Source organism: Xenopus laevis, chromosome 1S, assembly GCF_017654675.1.
Source record: "Xenopus laevis strain J_2021 chromosome 1S, Xenopus_laevis_v10.1, whole genome shotgun sequence".
NCBI classification, from domain to species: Eukaryota; Metazoa; Chordata; class Amphibia; order Anura; family Pipidae; genus Xenopus; species Xenopus laevis.
The window spans coordinates 65,372,112-65,396,605 of record NC_054372.1 but is presented as its reverse complement, the minus strand read 5'-3'; the positions used below and the strand labels follow the sequence as shown (position 1 = coordinate 65,396,605).

The 24,494-nt window shown below is 36.0% G+C and overlaps 1 protein-coding gene across 7 annotated transcripts in view; it reads left to right on the top strand.

Moving 5' to 3' along the window:
* Window positions 1-24,494, top strand: part of pdlim5.S (PDZ and LIM domain 5 S homeolog) — a 120,813-nt gene that overhangs the window by 10,948 nt on the left and 85,371 nt on the right. For all 7 annotated transcript variants that reach the window (XM_041575798.1, XM_041575793.1, XM_018237944.2 and 4 more), the window contains 1 exon segment: window positions 3,892-4,036. In XM_041575798.1, the coding sequence (XP_041431732.1) occupies window positions 3,941-4,036 (96 nt within the window). In that variant the 5' untranslated portion in view covers window positions 3,892-3,940.

Here is a 24,494-nt window from a genome sequence, read left to right as displayed (position 1 = left end):
ACGACGTGAGAAGACCGGGCCGCAGCAAGCAGGATGAAGAGCCGCATAAGGCTTCGGAGCCGAGGTTTGCCTACCCCTGCTTTAACTGTTCTAAACTGAAAAATTTAGTTGATACATTTCACAGCAGCATCTGGAGAATATTAGCAACTGTATTAGCAAGCAAATGTATCAACTAAATGTAGCAAAATTTAACATTTCAGAGCGCTCCTGGTAGAGATTTGCGGGTGGAGAAAAACTTAACCCTAACTCTAACCCGATGCGCCCCAGACCGCGGGGTCTGCAGCACTAAAATCCTTCCTCCGGCTCTCTGTAAAAGAAAATTTTGCTTTCGCAGATGCAGAGAGGTGGACTTGTGCTCCTGGCCCCTTTCAAGATTTTTGGCAGGGGGGCCCGGCAAGCGCTTATTATGCCACTGTGTACAGTCATAAGTGAATAATCATTAAATGACAACTCTTCATTTTAATTTTAATACATTATAACCGCTTTATTTTGCAAAATTGTAAGCTATGAAGACCTCGTGAAGCAGTACTATATTTCACTTTGGTCAGCTATTATTGGCTTTGCTTTATGCTTATTTCACATGGGCTACAAATCTTAACGCTAACCCCGATCTACAAAAGGTTGCAGAACTTTGGAAGTGGCAGGCTCAGCTGTCTCCACGTGGCTTAAGAGGTTTACACACCTCTGTTATGTTGTATTGTTCTCCATGATTTATATTACCACTGAAAAGGAGTGGTGATAGACCAAGCCCAGTGGAAAATCGAATGATTACCTTGACAGAAACCTCTTGACCGTATCACTTGGGTGTGACAGAGACGTTTATCTGAAGGTATGTTCAGGCAAAAAGTGATGTGTATGTATGTGTTTAAAAATGTGGCTGCTAGGCTGATGTATCACCTATATACATGACATGCTAGAGGGCATCAATATTACTGTTGTTTATTTGTTAAAATAAAATTTACATCGCAACTTTAACACCATAATATACAGGATAAAACTATGCATATTTATAAATCCACATCATTTTTCTATATTAGTGGCATAGTGGCAGAGTTGTTGGGGTACTGAGTTTGATACCAACCTAGGTTTTGTGTGCAATAAGATTTGCTATTCTCCTTAAGTCGGTATGGCTTTCTCGTGGACTGGTGTACACCCTCCTTAAAAAACAAAAAAAAAAAAAAAAAAAAAAACAAGCAATCAGGTAAATTGAAATTGACTCTTGTGTGAATGTTATAGCCTAGGACCTTATATAATAAGAAGTCTACAGGAATAACTCATCGCCATCATTTATTCTTTCAAACAGCTGCTGAATAAATGCTACCAGGGGATTGGTTGCTATAGGTTACTAGACTAGTAGCAAATGTTAGACTGTTTTATTATATTACTCCACATTTGACTGTAAACTCACCATACAAGTGATGAACAATCTCTGTAAATCGTGTAAATATGTTGGCTATATCAATAAATAGTACTAGAAAACACATTTCACAGGAGAGTGTAAAAGTCTGTCTGAAAATGTGTTCTAGTAATAATAGGGCTTCTATGTTTTTTTTTGTTCATCTGCATACCTCCCGAACGTCCTGTTTTTCGCAGGACAGTCCCGGGTTGTTACTGAAATGTCCCGACTTTCTCTTTGATCTACTGCACTGAAGAGCCAGAAAAAATTGCAATGTTTCCAAAACTTAATTGACTTTTGGCTGAGAGCCCAGAATATGTTGCAGTTGCACTTTGATAAATTTGTAACAATTCAAGATAAGCAAAGAAACAATTGTAGCGATTTAAGATAAGCAGGTCTCTTGGGGAAACTGTGCAGCTTAAAGGGCAATTCACCTTTATTAGCAAAACTGTAATGACACATAAAAACCACAGAAATGTGTTCAAACGTTCATAACCTGCCAAATTTTGTAAAATGAATATGGTAATTAGGGTGTGTGGCCACAAAATGGGCGTGGTAAAACAATTTTCCAGTACTCCAAATTTTTTTGTCCCTTTTTTTCTATTTACAAAATGTTAGGCGGTATGCATCTTTACTGTATTATGTTTTACTATACTACTGATGTAAATCATTTTAGCTCATATACCTTATTAGAGTTAAACATCATGAATGTATATGCAGCACTTTAGGAACGGGAAAGTACATTCATTTTTACTATCAGGAAAGCATCTAAGAAGTTACCATATGTTTTGCTTTACATGGGCATATTTTCTAAATCTGTTTATGTCAAGCATGCGTTGATTTAGAATAGCACATTCCCAAATTCCCTTTCATTAATATATCAGGGTTCTTTACTGTAGTCTCAAACTAAATATCCCATGACCAGGAAGCTAAATCATTGTCTAAACAAATTTAAGAGGATTCTGCATTATTTAGGTTTACTTTGTTTATATAAATAATTGGTATACTCACTGACAGAGTGCCTGTACCCTTTAAACACAAGAGCTTCTGCCCTAATCAAAAACATACTATCTCAGTTACTGTTTGAGTCTTAAATTATGCTTTCATTGTCTCTCTTTTTTTTTTTCTTTTTTTGTGAAGACAGAAGCAATTGCTTCTTGGAATAGATGCAACCTATTAACCCTTGAATATTCAGACTGTTGAAAAATCTCACTGTTGTTGAACCAGATGCACTGTTTGATATGGGTTTTTTAGTCTCACTAAACGTCTAGATGGACAGCCCTGATTTATATTATACCCTAGAAAGGGAATTCAGCAATATGTGCTAGTATGCTTACTGAAAACAAAAGGCGCAACTTTGAAGTTTAGTTACAAATGATATGACAGCTATGAATTTAATAAATGTTGGCAGTGTACATATAACCATATTCAAGTGAAGGGTTTTTTCCTGCAACTCGGGAGTTCTTTGGATGCTCTGAATTTTTTTCACTTTAGAAAATCTTTGTACAAATACTTTGCATATATCTGTTTGCATTTTACATGCCTTACACCCCTCTTAAATACTTTATAGCTGATGTTTAGTAATTTGTGTTTTTGGTGATGTCACAATGCAAATATTTAGGATATGGGAACATAGGTATGTTGATTGCTTCTCCATCTGTTGTTTCTGGGACACTCTAATCAAATTATAAGAAACTTTTCAAAGCAGAACTAACCCTTCCTTCAACCAGTGCAATCCACAGCATATTAACATTATGTATATGGGTGTTCCCCGACCTTTTTTTTTTACCCTTGAGCCACAATTAATTGTAAAAAGAGTTGGGGAGCAACACCAGCATGAAAAAAGTTCTTGGGAGTGCAAGAAAGGTCTGTGATTGGTTATTTGGTCACCTCAGTTAGGACTGGCAGTCTAAAGGGGGCTCTGTTTTGCAGTATCCCAGTTTTTTATTAAATAAAAACTTCAAACCAGGAACAGCCAAGGGGTTACATAGTTAAGATGGTTTGAAAAAAAAACCAAAGCCAAGTTCAACCCCTCTAAATGAAACCCAGCACCCATACATACACAGACCCACAAACTATATATACTGTACTAATATCTATATTAATTGTAGATTTTAATATCACTATAGTCTTGGATATTATGCTTGTCCAAATCATCCAAGCCACTCTTAAAGGCATTTACAGAATCTGCCATCACAACATCATCCAGCATAGCATTTCACAACCTCTCTTTTCTCACTGTAAAGAACCACCTACACTGCTTCAAATGAAAGTTCTTTTCCTCAAGTCTAAAAAGGTGGCCTCTGGTCCGATTGTCTGTTTTACAGTTGAATAGCCACTTATAAAACAAAAGCAAATATCTGGTTGGTTGCTATGGATAACCTCACCAATGATGTTTGTCTCCAATGTTAATAAATATGCCACTGTTTGTAAATTTTTAAGAGTTTTTTTTTTTCTTCCTTCTCCCATCCATTTCTGTATCTTATATTTTGTAGGACACTTACAGTTTCTTCACTTCAAGCTTATACTTAACCCACAGCCAGCATGAGTAACTACAGTGTGTCTCTGGTTGGCCCGGCTCCCTGGGGTTTCAGACTGCAAGGAGGCAAAGACTTCAACATGCCTCTAACTATATCCCGGGTAAGCATTTATCCATGCCAGTTCTTTTTCTGATAGCATTGTGCGTCATGCATCATGTTGCCTCTAAAGACAGATCTAGTGCCTGTCTTTTAAGTGCTTTAAGTATTTATAGAGTTGTAATTTGACTCTTGTAAATAAGCAAATGTTCTAAACACGTTGAATGTATTTAATTGTAATAAATGCTAAAAAAAGCAGAAAATTTTTTCACAGTTTTTGTGTGAACTACAAAAATCATTCATGTATTTAAAACATTTTATATCAGTAAATGAAATACTTTGTGTAATAATGCCTAATCCCAATACTTGCTACTGTCTTGTGTTTCTGGGGAACATAAATCATTTTAATTCCATCTGTCATACTGTGGGTGCAACTCGGCAATTAACTTTCATTCTTTACATAATAATTTACTGCGGATAATAGAGCATGCTCTTTATTGATTTGGAAAACCAAGAGATGCTTGTGACTGGCAAGCTTGTTTGGAACCTGCATTATGAATCGACTGCACATGTACAGCTCCCCCCCTTTTCTGTTATTGTGGACCTGATTCGCCCCAAATGTGAGCCCCAAATATTTATCTAAATATTATCTTGATTTGATCCAGACTGGTTTTCATCAAATTCGTTGAAATATTTGCTATTCCACAGTTCCACATTTTTCAGCCAACAACACTGTATGTTGCCCCCATTTCTTCTCAACAAATGTATAATCTAGACATAGTAACATAGTGACATAGTAAGTAAGGTTGAAAAAAGACACATGTCCATCGAGTTCAACCTTTTTTTTTTTCCTTCTTTTTATTAACAACCTATCTGCCAGTTGTGCATTTTTGTGTTAACTTCATGCATGATATAATTGGCCACAGTTAGAGACTTATGAGATCTTGATCAGTATCTCCTCAATGAACATTTTATGTAAATTGTAAAAAAATCAAATTTCTGTACAAATAAGGTCCACATCATGTCTGAATTAGTGAATGTGTATACTGGTTTTAATCATATTTGGTATTGGCATAAAGGACCAATCTCCTTAAAGCTGCGTAACTGTGAACTTAGCATTTTAGCATCTTTGGTAAGAGTCACTACGCTTGTTTTTTGAGGATTTTGATGTTACTGCATTTTGCATTGTGAAAATGAGTTATGCAAAAATTATCATTGCATCAGAAAGTTTGACTTTTTTTGATTCCTAGATTTTTTTTTTTTTTTTTTTTGCGTACAAAACAACATTCCCATTACAAGCAGGGTCTAACACACTTCCTTAAATTTCCAAGCAAAAGAGATAGTAGACAGAACAAGATGATCATTGCTCTAGGGCTGTACTCCTTAGACGACTTCAGAAAACGAAGCAACGAGAATGACATCACACCGGCAATTTACATTCTTGCTGGTGTTATGTACATAACTATCTATACCCAAAACTGAATCTATGTAAATATGTTAGAAACTACAATAAAGAATATGAATGTAAATAGACTTCATATTCCCATTTTATGTGTCACTACACTTGTGTTGTTATATAGTTCTGCAGCTCAAGACCTAACTTTTGCATAATCGGTAAAATACTAAAGGTAGTGTAGTGTAGGGTTACTGTAAACGTATATAGCCACCATTCTAGTTGCATGATCAGTAAGTAAAACATACTTCCCAACTGTTCCGGTTTGTGCGGACACTCCCGATTTTGACAGCTCAGTCGGCAGTCTTCTTGCATTAGGATCAATAACATGTAGCCATTTTATAGCGCAAGATTAATGTATTAATTAAACTGAAAATGTCATTCTCTGTCAGAAAAGCTCCTCATGTGACTGAATCTTAAACTTTCAGAAGTACAGTTGAAGTATACCTCTGTAAACTGCTGCTAGCCATATTTCACATTTCCAGTGGTACTCTGGATAGAATAAATTATAATTTACAGAATGGATCCTTAATGGGTTAACAGACTAGTCTATATTAATGCATCTGAGAAATGTTTTCTTATTCGTGTAATGTCATAGGCTTGTTTAGCTTGTCATAATCTGGCTCCCATGAGGGCTGAATTTTTCTTGTGCAGACACAGTGGGTGTAGGAAGGAGAGGAAATCAGTGGGAACCTGCACAGTAACAGGAAGGATGATAAACTAAAGCTGGTTCAGAATAGAAACCAGTGGGAGAAGGCATAAAGAAATTTAACCTTTGCAATATAAAATTAAAGTCTGTTTATGTATTAAATATTATCCATATCTTTTAAATCACATGACTGTAAGGGTTCGGTTTTGGGGCGGCTGAACACTCCGTACTAACTTTTAATCTTGAGAGAGATTTGTGTTCCTTATTATGTGTTTCTTTTTGCCAAGCAATTTGTTTTCCGTGACAATTCCCTTTTAATAAAGTCTATTTTGTATATGCAAATACAATTGTTTTACTTAGCAAGAAAAGCTATAAAAAATACATAGTTTTCCAAATCCAGAACTGGGTAGTAAAGTGGTCTTTTCAATGTTATCTATATTCTTCATTCACCAGTCCTTCTAAACCATCTAAATTATACAATAACAGGATATCAAAAGGAAATTTCTCCAAGCCAGTATAAATCCTATTAGATTTGTTTTGGCTGCTTTAGAGATTCAAAATGTCAGTTTGCCATTGCATGTTGAAATACAACTTGAATAATTCAAAATAGACCACAACATAGAAATACTTTTTGTTCTAAGTTTAAAGGGATCCTGTCATCGAAAAACATGTTTTTTTCAAAACGCATCAGTTAATAGTGCTACTCCAGCAGAATTCTGCACTGAAATCCATTTCTCAAAAGAACAAACAGATTTTTTTTATATTCAATTTTGAAATCTGACATGGGGCTAGGCATTTTGTCAATTTCCCAGCTGCCCCTGGTCATGTGACTTGTGCCTGCACTTTAGGAGAGAAATGCTTTCTGGCAGGCTGCTGTTTTTCCTTCTCAATGTAACTGAATGTGTCTCAGTGAGACATGTGTTGTTCTTAGATCTACCAGGCAGCTGTTATCTTGTCTTGGGGAGCTGCTATCTGGTTACCTTCCCATTGTTCTTTTGTTTGGCTGCTGGGGGGGAGGGGGTGATATCACTCCAACTTGCAGTATAGCAGTAAAGAGTGATTTAAGTCTATCAGAGCACAAATCACATGACTTGGGGCAGCTGGGAAACTGACAATATGTCTAGCCCCATGTCAGATTTCAAAATTGAATATAAAAAAATCTGTTTGCTCTTTTGAGAAATGGATTCCAGTGCAGAATTCTGCTGGAGCAGCACTATTAACTGATTCATTTTGAAAAAAAATATTTTTCCCATGACAGTATCCCTTTAATGTAGTTGTTGTGAATAGGATGTTTTTGTATATCCTAAAAGAAGGAAAGGGAAAATCACTAGTAGGTGCCAAAAATGTTAGTCACCCCTCAGTGATTATAATAGCTTACTTGATACCCTCCTACCATAGTATTATTTGATACCATAATACTGTGGTAGGACGCCATGCTACTATCTGCTTCTGGATCTACTTTCTGGATGCACATGTGCAGGAAAACAAAAAGCTGAACTTAGAAGCAAACCACTGCCTTTTCACCCTGTTGCATGTGCCCCCCTGGCCTGTTGCCAGAAGAGATGATCTAAGAAGTGGAAGAAGATAACAACGTGGTGCTCCTACAAAAGCGCCCTCAACAAGTGAAGTTTTTAGCAAACCGGTGCACCAGCCTGGGGTATCAGATAACCTTTTGAACCACCAGTGATTATAACTTTCCATATCCTTTTACAAATATAGATTTGTTAACCATATCATTCACAAAACTGATCTAATTTCTTGTCAGCAGTCCTAGCAATTTAACCTGGGTAGAACATCTTATGGGTGTTTTTACTTCTTTGAAAGCTACAATCTACCCCCCAATAGATTCTACTGTGCTTTTGTCCTTTTACTCGACTACATTTGTCATGAGTGCTTTCATTAAGTGTAAGTCATTGCAGTGATCATGGTGCCTAAGAACACCATACTTGATCTTTAACAGGAAGAAGTAAATCAGCGCAACACCTAATCAAATGAATCAAATGGCACTTAAAACTCAACAATCCAAACAGAATTGTTATTTCATGAGAGCAGCACAGCTTGTAATATTCTTTACTATCCATAACATTTAGTGAGTCATACAAAACAATATACACTACTTCACAGGTTCTTCATGGCATATGTGTACAGCACATATAAATATTTACATCAGAAATGTAAACTTGTGAAGGACTTCCATTACACAAAAGACCAAGATGTAGTGCCTTGTCTTCTTTTGCTCACTCAATAAGCCCTTTCCCATAATTACAGTATTGCAGCTTTTTGAATCATTTGGTACCCAGGGCGTTATTACTTAGCCTGGAGTGTTGCTCCCCCCTATAGTATCACTGGAAATCTGCCCTCCTGAAACTGCTGTTCTATGTACTCGTACTTGTACAATGTGTATTTTCTTGATGAAAATCAAGAGGTTGAATAAACAGATTTTGTTGCAACTTGATTCCAGATAATTTAGTCTGATTTGCCAAAAAGACACTTGGTTTTCTTCTACTAGGTAAAAGGCTACAGCCTATAGTACGCAAGCCTGCTTCACGGCAAGTGAGAAAAATACAGCTTTAGAAACCAGTGGCTGTGATTCAAAACTCTCTGTTATAAACATTCTATGGTGTCTGGTAGGGTTGAAGACCAAAAAGTAATGATAAGATACAGTGCCTCACAGCTGCCTGTAGAGTCTGGCAGACACATCTTAGAAACCATAAATCAATAGGATTCATTTGATGAAAACTGATTCAACAGGTCCCGTTTTCTCATGATATGAGATTCTCAACCATTTCTTCAATTCTTGGAGCATTTTAAAAAGACTTGTTTGCATAATATTAAACTATGTTAAATCTGGGAAGCCTTTAGAGGACCACATGGGCCATTTTCAGTGTACTGTAGAAAAAGTACCATTTATTTATTAAGTTTATAATGTTAACTAAAAACAAGAAATTTTAAATATGCTGATCGCATTTGATTTCTTGGTAAGAATAGTGTACTGTTGGTACTGTAGCTTTTGGAGTTAGATCAGTGCAGTAAGCAGGCTACATTTCTACAAATTCACTGCTCTAAAGACATTGAAAAGACAGTAAAGAATGTCTGCTCTTTGCATACAAAGAAATCTAATTCAGTTGCAGTGCTAATCTCCTTGGAAATACTGCTGTTGCTTTGATAACTCAGTACTGCTTTGCAAAGGCTGGACATTGCTGATATACAGGCCGAGAATCAACAGATCTTATGGCTTCTACTTCCTCTTTTGTCTGAACCTAAAGGCACTGAATAAGCCTGGGTGCAGACACAAGGAGTGGATTTCAGAGCAGAAATCGGAGTGTGCATTTTCACACCGAAATCCCCTCCGTATCTGTTTGTGTAATAAAGAATAGTTCATTCTAAGCAATTTTTAAAAATTAAAAAGTATAATATAAAGTAAATATAAAAAAGTAAAAAGTTAGCCTTGCACAGGCTGACCTAATACAGATTTTTAACTGATCAGTGTGTGGGCCTAATGAACAGATATCGTATTGGGGCTGTACACATGTATGGCCACCTTTGTATAATGTTTATTGGTGCTGATTGGAACAGTAATAATGTTCGATCCACCAGGAACTCAACTAGTCTTTCCAACCACACATGCCCAGTTTATTGGCCAGTATACTCAAAATCGACCAAACTTTTTGACCAAATGGCATGCATAGACAACATAAATCCAGTGTAACTGTATCTGTATTGATTTCTGTTCTCTTGTTCTGACTCTTGAAACAATATAATATATATATATAAAGTCTTTTCTCCTTCAGGTCTGGTAAACAGATGGACATTGTTTAAGGAAGCAGAACCATGAGTGCAGATAATATACATATAGATAATTTTTATAGCAATTACATTTACAATTCATTTTGAAAACATTGTTTTGAATAGCTGTTCAGACAGTTCTGAAATGAATGTCCAAAAGCTGCCATAGGACCTGATAGCTGTATATAAGTATGAAATTGTTTCTTATTGTTTTTCTTTTTTTGTGCTGAATTTTGTCTCTCTATAAAAAATAGCAATGATAGGTCCACTTAAACTATTCTAGTAAGTTTTTTTAAGTTTTTAACAGTTATATATATATGTAGCAAGATAAACAACATTGTATCTAACAGTCTGTCACTGAGGATGCTATATGCTTTAAAAAGTATCTGTCTTTTTTAATGCCTAATTAATTTAAATGGTAGTAAAGCAGCAGTTATTCTTATTAACATTGGCTGTCCTAGAATTCTTAAGCATCTTTATTTGCAGCAGAGGAAGGGCAATTCTGATCATTCATTTCCTTTTCCTTTAATTATTTGGGATCTGTTCCCAGTGACTATTTAGCCATGTAGTCAACTATATATATATTGGTTCTTCTTTGTATGCCCCTAGAAGTAATTTGTATTAATAGTACAACACCATTTCTACTCAAGTGCTATTTAATTTTATTTTTGCATCTGCATTGTAATATATTTAAGTAAACATATAGCTTTAGTCTGATATGAATATTATCAATCTATCTAGTAAGGCTCTCACTTAAAGACCAGTGCATCTATAAACTTTCTATGCCAATATATTTCAGCTGGAGGAATACGCTTGATACTTCTCCAACCCAGATGCATTAATACATATGGAGATCTTTCATCCTGGTTCCATTATGTACCAGTTTGCAGCATATTGCTTGAGTGTGCCATACTTTGTTTTGTTATTTGATAATAAAATTGTAGGACAGGAAAAAAAAAACACCTGTGAACTTTCTGTTGATAAAGACATTTGGAAATACTGTGAACGGAAAGGAGATTAAACAAGTGGATTCTTCACCAAATCAAAAGTTCCAGTCAAAGCTCAAACAGCCAGTCTGAAGCCATCTGATTGTGAACATAAAATGAATACATTTCAATTCTTTGGCTAGTTGGATGCTTAAAAGAAAAAACAAAAATGGTAGCAACTGGGTAGCATAAATCCAACAAAGAGGTATAAGCAATAAAAATGTGAAGATCCAAACGGAATTCTGGGAAAATCCTGTCTATATGTTTGCCAGATGTTTAAATTGATTTTAAAATAATAATTAACTTTTGAGTTTTCTTGCAAACTGTTTGTCCTGTAGAATAATTATCAAAGCTTCTACCATGGTAAAGTTTTAACTATTAATGTTCCTAGTCATGACCGTATGGTGGTGTTTCATTTTTTTTTTTTTATTGTTTTGTCCCTTATTCATGTTTGTACACAAATTATGTATTTATTTTGTACATTTAACTTGTGGTGTTACCTTCTTAACCTAATCATGACATGATTAATTTTCAGTACGGGGGGGGGGGGGGTGTTTGTCTCTTTGGGAGGACTTGGAACTATGACAACATTAGCCTAATTTCCAGTTTGGTATAATTTTGGGAGAATGATTTGCTGCCCAATTGGAACTTACATATTCTCATATTCTCACACATTAAGGTCAGTATTTTAGAAGCTATTGAACCTTGTAGTGTTGGAGGAAGGCCTGACTGATAACAAACTCAGGCAGCAGTGCTACCTACAGAGCCATCATGATGCTCCGCTTGCTATTTACTATGGCTTGTCTAAATCCAACTAACTATCTTGCTGCTTCTTGTTATAGAGGAATGTAACTGTAGCTTTAGGCAGGTTTTAAAAATATTTCCTCTTACCCACAGGTATCAATTTGTTGCTTCTTTGGCTCCACCTTTGCTTAGCTGAAGAAATAACATAAAACCTGGGTAATTTCAAAGTTCTGACAATAGCCATTAATTACATTGATTAAAGAATAAATTGATTTTAAAACCAGATGTTAGTTAACCATCTGGTCTCGGACTCGGTAGCTGAAAAATGTAGTAATCCATAACTATTGCAATCTGAGACCCTAAGCAAGTAAATTGGTGATAAAGGTAACGTGCAACTTTTCATTAAATAGCTGTAGTCAATAAAACATTTATATTTATTGCAAAAAACATCTTATTTACTATGTAATATAAATTCAATCCTACATAAATGATATTGAATTTGAATGCTTATAGCCATTCTATTATAATTACAAATGATTGAACCCTTTGGGGCACATTTACTATGGGTCGAATATCGAGGGTTAATTAACCCTCAATATTCGACCATCGAAGTAAAATCCTTCGACTTCTGATATCTAAGTCGAAGGATTAACCGCATTTAGTTTGATCGAACAATCGTAGGATTTTAATCCATTGATCGAACGATTTTCCTTCGATCAGAAATTGCTAGGAAAGTTTATGGGGAAGGTCCCTATAGGCTAACATTGGTGCTCGGTAGGTTTTAGGTGGCGAAGTAGGTAGTCAAAGTTTTTTTTTTAAAGAGACAGTACTTCGACTATCGAACGATTTTTACTTCGAAACGTTCGATTCGGAGTCGAAGTAGCCAATTCGATGGTCGAAGTAGCCAAAAAAAAAACTTCGAAATTCGAAGTATTTTTCATTCTAATCCTTCACTCGAGCTAAGTAAATGTGCCCCTTTGTGTTGCGGTTTAACTTTTGTTGTTGCAACATGGCAAAATTAAAATACAGTAGAACCCCCATTTTACGTTTTTAAAATGAAAATAATGGTGTAAAGTCTAGGAAAATGTAAAATCAGGAAAATGTAATGCATACTACATAGGTGGGACCACAAAACAACAATGTAAAATGAGGGGAAACTTAAAATTGAGGTTCTACTGTAACTGTTTTTCAGAGACCAAGTGCCATTTTCATTCTGAATAAATATTTTCAGTTACATACTGTTTAAAGAACCATTAAAATCCAGCAATGATTAACTTGCTAAAGTGTTTGTCTTTAAGGAGAAGATACACACATTTTTTTGGTTTTATCCATCACCAGTTTCATGAACTATAACAGCCCAATTAAGGGACTATTGCCTAAAAGCCTGCTCCCTCCAAAAATCTGTGCTTGATCAATATCCGTCAGAGTCCTCCATTCCTGTCCCGTAAGTCAGTTCCTGCCCTGCCCTTGTTTTCCTCTGGTTTTGACTCCCTGGTTTCTGACTCCTGGTCTATTATTGGATTTCTGCTTGATCGCTGCCCACACTGATCTAGTCCTTGGACCTGTATTTTTATTCTGTCAGTTCCTTATTTACATTTTCTTCTAAGATACCTGGGTTCCATTTTTAAATAATAAACCTTTTGCTCAAAGCAGTTTGTGTCAAGTTTTAGAATGTTAAATAGTTTATATCAGCTCATCACAGCCAGTTTAGCAAACCATTGTGACACCTATGGTACTCTAACAACACTGGTCCAATTAGAAAATGCTCCATTTACCACCACTGTTTGTAATCTATCCTTCAGACAGTTTTCTGTACAAGCATTATTTGAAAACAAGTTTCAAGCCAAAATTCCTTAATTTAATTAGTATCCTTCTATGAAGTACTTTATTAAATGGTTTAGCAAACTCTAACTAGATCACATCCACTACCAGCTCTATGTTTAGTCTCCTGCTCACCTCATATAAAGAGCAATTAAATTTGCCTTGCAATTTTATCATTTATCTAGCATGTAAAAACATTTTGGCAAATGCGATTTGAAATGTATTTCAGTTTTCCTACCATCCATCACTACCAGAATTCAATAAAGGGGGTGCCCAGAAGAAAAACGTGTCCAACTGCTGGTCCTGTATAAGGATAGGGTATAATGTCCCTGTAATAGGTCATCCTCATATCGAATGTATTGTTTGGTTTTACACATTTTTATATCAGACATTTTTTTATACAATGGATAAAGAAGACATGTGCTTACAGGTTACAGATGAATTCTTTGGCAGGGTGAGATGATTTATTCAGACTCTGGTCAGTAGGTTGTTTTGTGTGCTGTATGGGGTTGGTTTGAAGAATTCTTTTGAGTGTCTTATCTTAACTGCGTAATGGTTGCATATCATGTATTTATTTACACAAGTGCTTATGGCATAGGGCTACAGTATGTGATGACAAGGGTAACCTGATCAGTCTGCAATCTACTTTGTAATGCAGCAGGCTTTAACATGGTTTTTCTCTTCTTACTCTATTTTTACTTCGCTCTTGCAGGGTGTCCTTCTGGTATAAAGATCTTGCAGTAAGAGGCCAGGTGTCTGTCTGTCAGCACCTCATTGGAGGTGAAGCAGTGTTGCTGAATGGCACGAAAGCAATACCTTACATTGAAAGATAAATAGTTGTGCTTTAAGGATTAACTCTATCTGGTATAATTTTATGTATCTTCACTCTGTGCAGAAATTATTCTTTGTAGCAATTCTTATACTCACCAGTGCCAAGTTATACAGTATTAGTATAGAGAGAATTTGCATTCAGAATTTTGAAAGTTGAGCCATTGGACAGAAATCTGTATCAAATGTGTACTGCCCTTTATAATGTTTATGTGAGAAGCATATGTTGGCTTTGTTAGGAATGTGCATGGCATCACAGAAGAATGTTTACAGTAAATCAACAACTTTTAATTCTTTTTTTATCAATATCATATTCTGGATTATGTATTCTGGAGTAATAGAACAAAAATGCTTCCTCAAAATTTGTTATGCAGCTCATTAAATTAAATTTAAATTGAATGTTCTTAGAGATAATTAGTGTTTTTCCAAGTTTACAATCAATATCTAAGATGGAGAATTAGGACAGCTATTTCTATCCGGTAACTGACCACTAAAGATACCATAGCACAATTTTTAAGCTTGCTACAATACGAAATTTGAAATCTGTTTAAAATTGCATACATAAACGTATTATTGCACACTATATTGATGAGTTTGTTCCTGTAAAACAACTTCTTAAACAAAAAGAGGTCACACCTTGAAAACACAGTTCACTTTATAGAAAAATGTTTGTTTTTATATCAGAAAAAAGGTTATAATATATAGAATAACATTGGTGTATTGGCCAATCCGCTAGAGTATTACGCATCGCAAATAAGTTATCACCCCAGATGTCATCCAATGACCTTCAATCAGGATTATCCTATGTAGGAGCAAATATACATCCTCCCCAAATCTTCTGCTAACTGGCATTCTGGCTGGGAACCACTGCTATAGATAATACCATGTTGGCTTCAAATCAAGATCTAATTAATTAATGAAATTGTCATCTAATCTAGACCCTTGCATGAATTGTTATTGGTTATGGATTCACAGCACTGTGGAATATGCTGTTGCTATATAAATAGCAGCCAGTTGCTAATTTTTTATGAAGTGATTGCTCACACCTATGGGTTGTGCCTTAACTAGGGATGCACCGAATCCTTCTGTCCAGCCGAACCGAATCCTAATTTGCATATTTGATATTAGGGGCAGGGAGGGAAATCGCGTTACTTTTTTGTCACAAAATAAGGAAGTAAAAATAGTTTTCCCATTCCCACCCCTAATTTGTATATGTTCGGATTTGGTTCGGTATTTGGCCGAATCTTTCGTGAAGGGTTCGGCCGAATCCAAAATAGTGGATTCGGTGCATTCTTAGCCTTAACATTTAGGGGCACATTTACTTAGCTCGAGTGAAGGAATAGAATAAAAAATTTGAATTTCAAAGTATTTTTTTTGCTACTTCGACCATCGGATTGGCTACTTCGACCTTCGAATCGAACGATTCGAACTAAAAATCGTTCGACTATTCAACCATTCGATAGTTGAAGTACTGTCTCTTTAAAAAAAAAAAATTAGATCACATACTTCGCCACCTAAAACCTACCGAGCATCGATGTTAGCCTATGGGGAAGGTCCCCATAGGCTTTCTAGCCAATTTCTTATCGAAGGAAAATAGTTCGATCGATGGATTAAAATCCTTAGAACGAGCGATTATTCGTTTGTTCGATCGAACGAATAGCGCTAAATCCTTCGACTTCGATATTCGAAGGATTTAACTTCGGCAGTCAAATATCGAGGGTTAATTAACCCTCGATATTCGACCCTAAGTATGATGATAGTGTGATATAATAATTTTATAATCCTTCTTATACCAGGAACCAGAAGGGAATATGACCAACAGGACATGACCTAAAATGTTGGTATTGCGACATTGGACTTTGTTATATGTTGGCCTATTAAAAAAAAAAAAAAAAAAAGACACTATGCTGATTATTCATAATTCATAATTTATTATTGTACTGCAAGTGTGGAGCTATCCACACTGCTACTGGTACAGAACCATAGGTACCACACTGGTAATTATTTTGCTGAAGCAAATTTTAGGGCTTAAACAGGAGCACCCTCAAATGTATATTTCCTGGTTTATACAGTTTGTTTTTTCTGTTTCCTTCATGGTGGTTCATGTAAAGTTATACTGTACAAAAAATATTCAGACGAGATTATTAGTAAATATGCACATCACTACTTATGACAATTACCTAAATATTATTTGTTTTGATCACACAAATGGAACATTCAAATATAAGTGGTAGATAACCTCATACTTGTAACCAGTAGTGGTCATTGGTTTAGCCTGCTTTTCAGTTTAGACGGAATTATGCAGTCATACAGTTTAGTCAGGAAGGAATTTTTGACCTGAATATGATAAGTTAATATCTCAGTGTCCCTAAATCCAGTTAATTACTGCTCTTAAAGGGGCAATAACCCCCATTTTGCCCATTTTTCTTTTTTACTAAGACATATCTATGGTTTTTATTTTTTGCACTAAACTAAACCAGTACATGGACACACTTTCCAATTACACCTTCCTTTTGGTGAACTACTTCTTGTTTCTGCAAAGTCACTGTCAATGCACCAACAAGCAGGTTCTATGCCTGTTGGTGATTTCTAAAGATGGGGGCAGTGGTTTAGTTTTTGACCCTGTCCTTTGGCTTTGAGTAAGTAAGAATATTTTCACTTTAAATTATAAGAAAACATTTATCAGGGGTGTAAATATAGCTGTATGCTGCCCCCTAAATAGCTAGATAGGCAGTTATCCATTTCTGTATACAATCAACAGGTTTGTTCAACACAGCCAAAAGCAGCTCCATACCGCCGAGATATTCAGTCACTTACAGTTATGATATTTTGGCCCTTTGAACAAAGGTATTACTATTTCTTTTAAATATGTGTCACAAGACTGGGCAGTAATATAAAGGACTATACTTTGTTTTTGATGGCATAAGGGAAATAGAAAAGAAATAGATGGATGCCTGTAAGTTGAGCATGATTTGAAACCCAGTATTAAAGTGGTAGGTCACCTTCAAGTTAACTGTTAGTATGTTATAGAAAAAAATGGAGAGCTGCTGAATAACTTAAAAATCCCAAATAATATCGATAAATAAAAGGTTAACAACCTCTTTGAGGATGAATTTATGAAGGAGAATAATGGGGTTATTTACAAACATTAAAATTTTAAAAAACAATAAAAAAATTTTTTTCAGAAATCTTCAAAAATTCATGGGTTTTCTGTATTTCTTTAAAACGCCAAGATTTATTAAGTGTAAAAACTCTATTACAAAAATAGGTAGCAATTACAATCTTTCCTGCAACAGTTTCCATACAGACATGTTAACGTTAAATCATCAGATATACAGAATAACCAGAATTCTATTTGTATCTGATGATTCAGCAGAAACAGTGGCGAATGTTCGGGCACTGGCCGGCCCAATCGACGAGGCAAGTGGTATCCAAAGCACTGCGTATCTTGACAGCGCTATATAAATAAATGATGAAATCCAAGTCTTCTGCTGATATCTTCTTTGTTTTGTATGATATTATCTCTGCGTCTATGGCCACCTTTACTGATTGACCATTTCTCATATGGTAAGGTGACAGACAAATCAATTGAAGGAGTATGCTACAGACCCGTCCCTGCCAGAAGATTAGCTCTTCTTGCAAATAGATGGGATTTTCATCTGGTATGGTACCAATGGACTGGAAGAAATCTGATGTAATTCCATTATATAGGGGGCTATTTATTAAAACGAAATGTTTGCCATTTTATTTATAAAAATCAACCTAACTTCCAACCATGATATGGCTTAATTTACTAAAAATTCTGATTGAAAATTTCACATGCAGCAAAAGCCGGCAGATAAACTAAAATTATTCGGATTATCGATTGTAAACCACAAATTTTTCAGATTATCAAATGAAAACCAGTATCAAAAACCTCAAAACTCTCGACAATCATGAAGGCAAAAAAGATGTTCCAAATTTAAAATGGACTATCTACCTTTGACTTTTACATGATTTCGACAGGTCTTAGCTGGAGTATTTTTGGATTTTTAGCAGTTTCAAGGTAAATCTTGAAAAATTTTAGTTTTTTTCTCTAAAAATTCGATTTTTTTTTCCCCCTTAAAAACTAGACCATACAAATTTGAGGTTTAATAAATAGACCACTTAATCTCAACCTGACAATTTGCGCCACCTAAAACTATGAATTGCATCCAGGAGGTGGCTTCCTTGCAGGAGGATCTTGACAAAGAGGTAGGCTAGGCAAATACTATTATATGTTGACAAATATAGGTTTATGCATTTGGGATACAAAAATATGCTAGCTAATTAAACCCTTATTTCTATTTAGTTAGACATATCATTGCTTTGAGTGACCTAGTGTTACTGGTAGATAATAATCTTAGCTATAGCAAGCAATGCCAGCCTGCAGCAGAAAGGGCTAGCAAGATGCTGTCCTGTATTAAAGGGGGTGTAGACTCATGGGAGGAAAAGGACATTTTCCCACTTTACAAAGTACTGGTATGGCCCCATTTTGACTATGCAGTGCAGTTCTTTCCCCCAATCCTTACAAGGAAACCAAAACTGTTTTTTTTTCTGTTAAATGTGCCAAGATAACATTATACCTGATATTTTACATTATACCAATCTTGCTTTGCTTTGTGAAGAAAATAAATACAGTTTAAAATGTATTCAATCAGTAATTGAAGGCTAAAGGGATACTGTCATGGGAAATTTTTTTTTTTTTCAAAATGAATCAGTTAATAGTGCTGCTCCAGCAGAATTCTGCACTGAAATCCATTTCTCAAAGGAGCAAACAGATTTTTTGTATATTCAATTTTGAAATCTGACATGGGGCTAGACATATTGTCAATTTCCCAGCTGCCCCAAGTCATGTGACTAGTGCTCTGATAAACTTCAATCACTCTTTACTGCTGTACTGCAAGTTGGAGTGATATCACCCCCCTCCCTCCCCCCCCCAGCAGCCAAACAAAAGAACAATGGGAAGGTAACCAGATAGCAGCTCCCTAACACAAGATAACAGCTGCCTGGTAGATCTAAGAACAACAATAGTAAAAACCCATGTCCCACTGAGACACATTCAGTTACATTGAGAAGGAAAAGCAGCAGCCTGCCAGAAAGCATTTCTCTCCTAAAGTGCAGGCACAAGTCACATGACCAGGGGCAGAATTCTGCTGGAGTAGCACTATTAACTGATGCGTTTTGAAAAAAAACATGTTTTCCGATGACAGGATCCCTTTAAGCACAGCCTTTATCCGTTTTGTTTTTTTTTGTCACATTTGCAGCTGTAGTTGCCACCTATAAATACAAATGGATCTTGTGGAACAGCTGCTTTCAGTTCAACAATAGCTGAGACTAAACAGAGTCAGGCACTTAACTGAGACATTGCTTTAATCAATTGCAGGGACCAGCAATGTGACTATCGAATACAGCTGTTCAAGCCCCCTTTAAAAATGCTCCTCCCAGTTAGAGAAGGCTGAGGGGATAGGCCAGAGTCCCCCATATGATGAACAGAAAGTCTGCCTGCTTAAGGACACAGGGGGGCTGAAAGACATGATTTTGCTGAACACTATAGCCATTATCCAGATGTTCTCATTTTCTATGTTCCACATGTCATTTCTCACATATAATTTACCTTTATTTGCAGCCTAGCACCCCTCCATGGAAAACAGAATGCAAAAATGTTATGTGAATGTTACTAAAGTGATGTTAATGTATTTTTGATGCAATTAAATTGCACTAGTTGTTTATGTATAAATAGAATTAAAACTGTCAGTTTACAATTTAACGAATGATAAATTATACTGAGCTACTGAGCATGTTTTTCATATATTAGTAACTAGCTCTCCAAATACTAATGTTATGATAATTTGTGAAATAGCCCCCCCATTCATTAAACCTCTGTTTCGGGGTGTTTTGGCGCTGGTTTTTATTCAATAATCCAAATAATTTGAGCTTTTTCAGCTGGCAACTCGAAAAAGTCGCACAATTAAAATTGTTGCACAATTTTGTCGAGTCTTTTACCACAGACAATTTTCGATCCAAACGTTTAGCAAATTAAGCCAGATCATGGTTGGGAGATAAGAATACATTTTTATTATTAACATTATGGGAAAAATTAGAGTTTTAATAAATCGCACCCTCAGGTGGTTATGTAATAAAAGGCACTAAGTTTGCCATGGGGCAGTAACCCATAGCAACCAATCAGCAAGTAGAATTTACTGGTCATCTGTTTAAAAGCAAGCATTTTATTGGTTGCTACGGGTTACTGCTCTTGGGAAAACATAGTGAATTTTATTACATATGGAGGTTAATATTCTTTTGTCCTGTCTGATGGTATATATATATTTTTTTTAATAGCATATATTCCTTAATTTTATTGGTCATTTTAAAGCTTATTCATAAACAGAAGTGCAGTGTATAAAGTGTAAAAAAAAAATTTAAAAATCCAATTTTTCACCCACAATGCAATTTTCCAGAATTCCAGCAAAACTTTCCTGTGTGGTTTACCAGTGTGGCTGGAAATTAGTGTCCACTTTAGTATATCAAGTGCAGGTTACAGTTCTCTAATTTTCATACTACAACCAGCATTTTTTCTTGCACAGTGAAGATTGTGGGCCAGTAACGGCATTAGTGGGTGATTCACATGTGAATCTAGGGTTCCCACCTGTATGGTATTTTTTTACCGGCCTGACTAGTAAAAATTAAGCTTGATGCCAATGTTATGAATAGGCAAAAATGCTAAAAATATAATTTTATCATGGAAGGATTTTTGATTTTTTTTTTTAGAAAAGGTGGCAACCCTATGTGAATCACACCTGTGATTAGTTGCTTGTGTAGGTACAACACATATAGATAAATGTATAGCGAGAGTTATTTAATGCAAATTTAAATGGTTTAATATATATTTATTTATGAAATAGTGATAGTCAATATGTAGCATTCCAGCTAAGGTTTTTTTTCCCACCATGACTGTGCAGTATAATATTTGTTTTTATAGCAAAATAATAATTTTAAAATCTACTAAATGGTGTACTTTAATTCTATTGTTCCTATTCTTCATGTGGTTTTTCAAAGGCAGTAACAGCATGCCTCCCCAACAACAGTTATTTATTTTATCATGCATGCCAGTGATTCAGATGTGCCTTAATGAGTATTCTTGATGAATATTGATAACAAAGGCTTAAGACTCAAGTTGTCTCTTGGTGTCAAAAAGCTTTCAGATGTTTTACTCATCACTGAGCCATAAATGGTTTCATGGTGACTGTTTAACTAAAATTTTATAGTTCAATGTCTCAACCAGACTTGAATATCTGACACATAGCTGGAGGAGGGTTTCAGGTTAGAACTGAAAACCTATGCGTATATATTCAAAAACCTCTTACCCTGAGAAAAGGAGTTCCTCAAACACGGTATCTTTGTGTTTTAACGTGTACTTTTTTATTCTACATTGCTATAGAGCTTATTTGTCTTTAGCAATTATATTTCCTAAGAGGCCAAAAGGGGTCAAAGGGGGCAGCATCGCAGCTTTTTGCCGCTCCTTGTAACTGGTTGCTCGCTGCCGCCTGAGGCAAGGGCCTCACCTTGCCTCATGGCAGGAGTGGCCCTGCAGGAACCTATTTATCTACTTAAGAGAAGGGGCGAAAATGGAAGGAACGCATTTGAGGTGTGTCATTAACACTCCCCCAACCAAAAAAACAGAACAGAGAAGGTTACTTCAACATTTTTGTGTCCTGAACCAGAGTGACATGGTCTGACTGAAAATTACCCCATTCTAGCCTGTCCTTTATGCATTCTGCTCATCACGGAGCTGCCAGTAAAAGGAGCATTGAAAAGGTTTTTGGCAGGTTGGATGTTTTTCACTTTTATGACATAACATCTCATAGGATTAGAAACTCATATAATTAAAACCTTTAGTCCTAGAACAACAGTACATCGACCAAATCATGTTTTGTCAGGGATTGAAAAATTCACAGCACTAAAGTATTTGCTTAGGTATTTTTTTTTTCTATTGCATGCATAATGTGTTTATTGTTATGCAAAATTAGGACTGAGAATCTTCTCCAATTCAGACAGAAACTTTTATGATGATGCACCTTGAGGCGAGGGTGTAACTCATGCCAAATAGACATATTTTCTGTTTGTTGTTTTGTTGCTTAGCATTTCAGCTCTATCATCTGCACAGCTGTTCTTTTTGTGTATGTGATGTGCTGCACATCAGTTTTTTTCCTCACCAGCAGTCTCTTCTTCTTCCTTTTTTTTTTTTTTTTAAGGGAGAATAAAAGGCATGTTATATTTGTGGGTGCCAAAAGTTAGGCACCCCCAAGTGATTGTATTTACTTTCCTGAGACCCCAGACTGGTGCTTCTATCAGCAGAAAACTGCACAGGGCCGGGGGTTATTCCTGCAAGCACCACGGAGTGATCCTCTTCCCGATTCTTCTATTTTCTCGTGGCTGCACATGTACAGTAGAAAGAGAAGCCGAACTTAAACTAAAAAGCCGTCTATTTCGTTCTATCGCCCATGTGTCTGTCCTGGGAAATTTGGAGAAAGAAGAAGCAGGAAGAGGATTGCATATTGTTGTTGAACTTGAAATAAATCTTAGAAAATAAGGGGAGTGTAGGCTGATATGACCTTTTCAATTGGTCTTCTTTTTTTCTTTCTTTTTTAAATAGTTGTTGAATCATTTGCCTTCTTATTCAAACTCTTTGAAATCTTCTCTCCAGCTTTCAAGTGGAATTCACTGACCCTCACTTTATACTTTTTATTGCTCCTCTTTTTATTCATGCCCTCTCCTTAAAGGTAAGGGAATATACAAGTGAGTACAGTGACAGAATAAGAAGCAGCTACTAAAGGGAGTATGTAGAGAACTATTTTTTTGCTGAAGTTGTCTTCCTTTAAGGAATACACTAGGATTGAAAAAATAAATAAACATTTTGACATATGGGTATTTATTGCATGCAGATTTGTGCTCAGACTGCTGCTGACACACCAAAAGCAGCAACGGTTGCTCAGTAATAACCTTAGCACAATTATACATATGTATATGTTATGTGTTTAGTGCAGTATAATGTTACCAGCCTCACTTCCTTTGCATGTCCCTTGCATATTTTCTTATGTCAGCTCTGTCCAATATATTTCATGCCATAAGCCAATGGCTTTTGGTTTCATATTTTTGCAGAAAAAATAATTCTAAAACAATGATGTCCTACAACGTGTTCTCAGGCATGCTGGGGGTTATAATAAAAACTGTTGGCGAGCTATACCCAGCCCCTTAGGCCTTTTCTATTAACTCTGATCTTCAGTTCTTTCCCTAAATTTTCAGTGGATGTTTGGCTAACAGCATTATTTTCTTGGAAACCAATTGAGAGTTTGCTTTGCTGTGTGTTTAGGATCATTGTCTTTCTGAAATGTCCACCCTCATTTCATTTTCAGCATCCTGGTAGATGGCAGCAGATTCTTCATCCTTCCTTCAATTATATGAAGTCTGCCATTACCATATGAAAAACAGCCCCACGCCATGATGTTCCCACCTCCAAACTTCCAAAATGGTGTTTTTGGGATGATGTGAAGTGCCATTTCTCCTCCAATCATAGTTACATAGTTAAATCGGGTTGAAAAAAGACAAAGTCCATCAAGTTTAACCCCTCCAATGAAAACCCAGCATCCATACACACACCCCTCCATACCTTCACATAAATTATATATTCCCATATCTATACTATCTATAGAGTTTGGTATCACAATAGCCTTTGAAATTAAAATCTCAACATCACCCGGCAGTGCATTCCACAACCTCGCTGTCCTAACTGTGAAGAACCCCCTATGTTGTTCTTTTCTTCTAGTCTGAAGGGGTGGCCTCTGGTGTGATGATCCTCTTTATGGGTAAAAAGGTCCCCTGCTATTTGTCTATAATATTCTCTAATGTACTTGTAAAGTGTAATCATGTCCCCTCTCAAGCGTCTTTTTCCAGAGACAACAACCCCAACCTTGACAGTCTACCGTCATAATTTAAGACTTCTATCCCTCTAACCAGTTTTGTTGCACGTCTCTGCACTCTCTCCAGCTCATTTATATCCCTCTTAAGGACTGGAGTCCAAAGCTGCACTGCATAGTCCAGGTGAGGCCTTAACAGGGACCTATAAAAATGCATAATTATGTTTTCATCCCTTGAGTTAATGCCCTTTTTTTGCAAGACAGCACTTTATTTGCTTTAGTAGCCATAGAATGACACAGCCCAGAATTAGACAATGTGT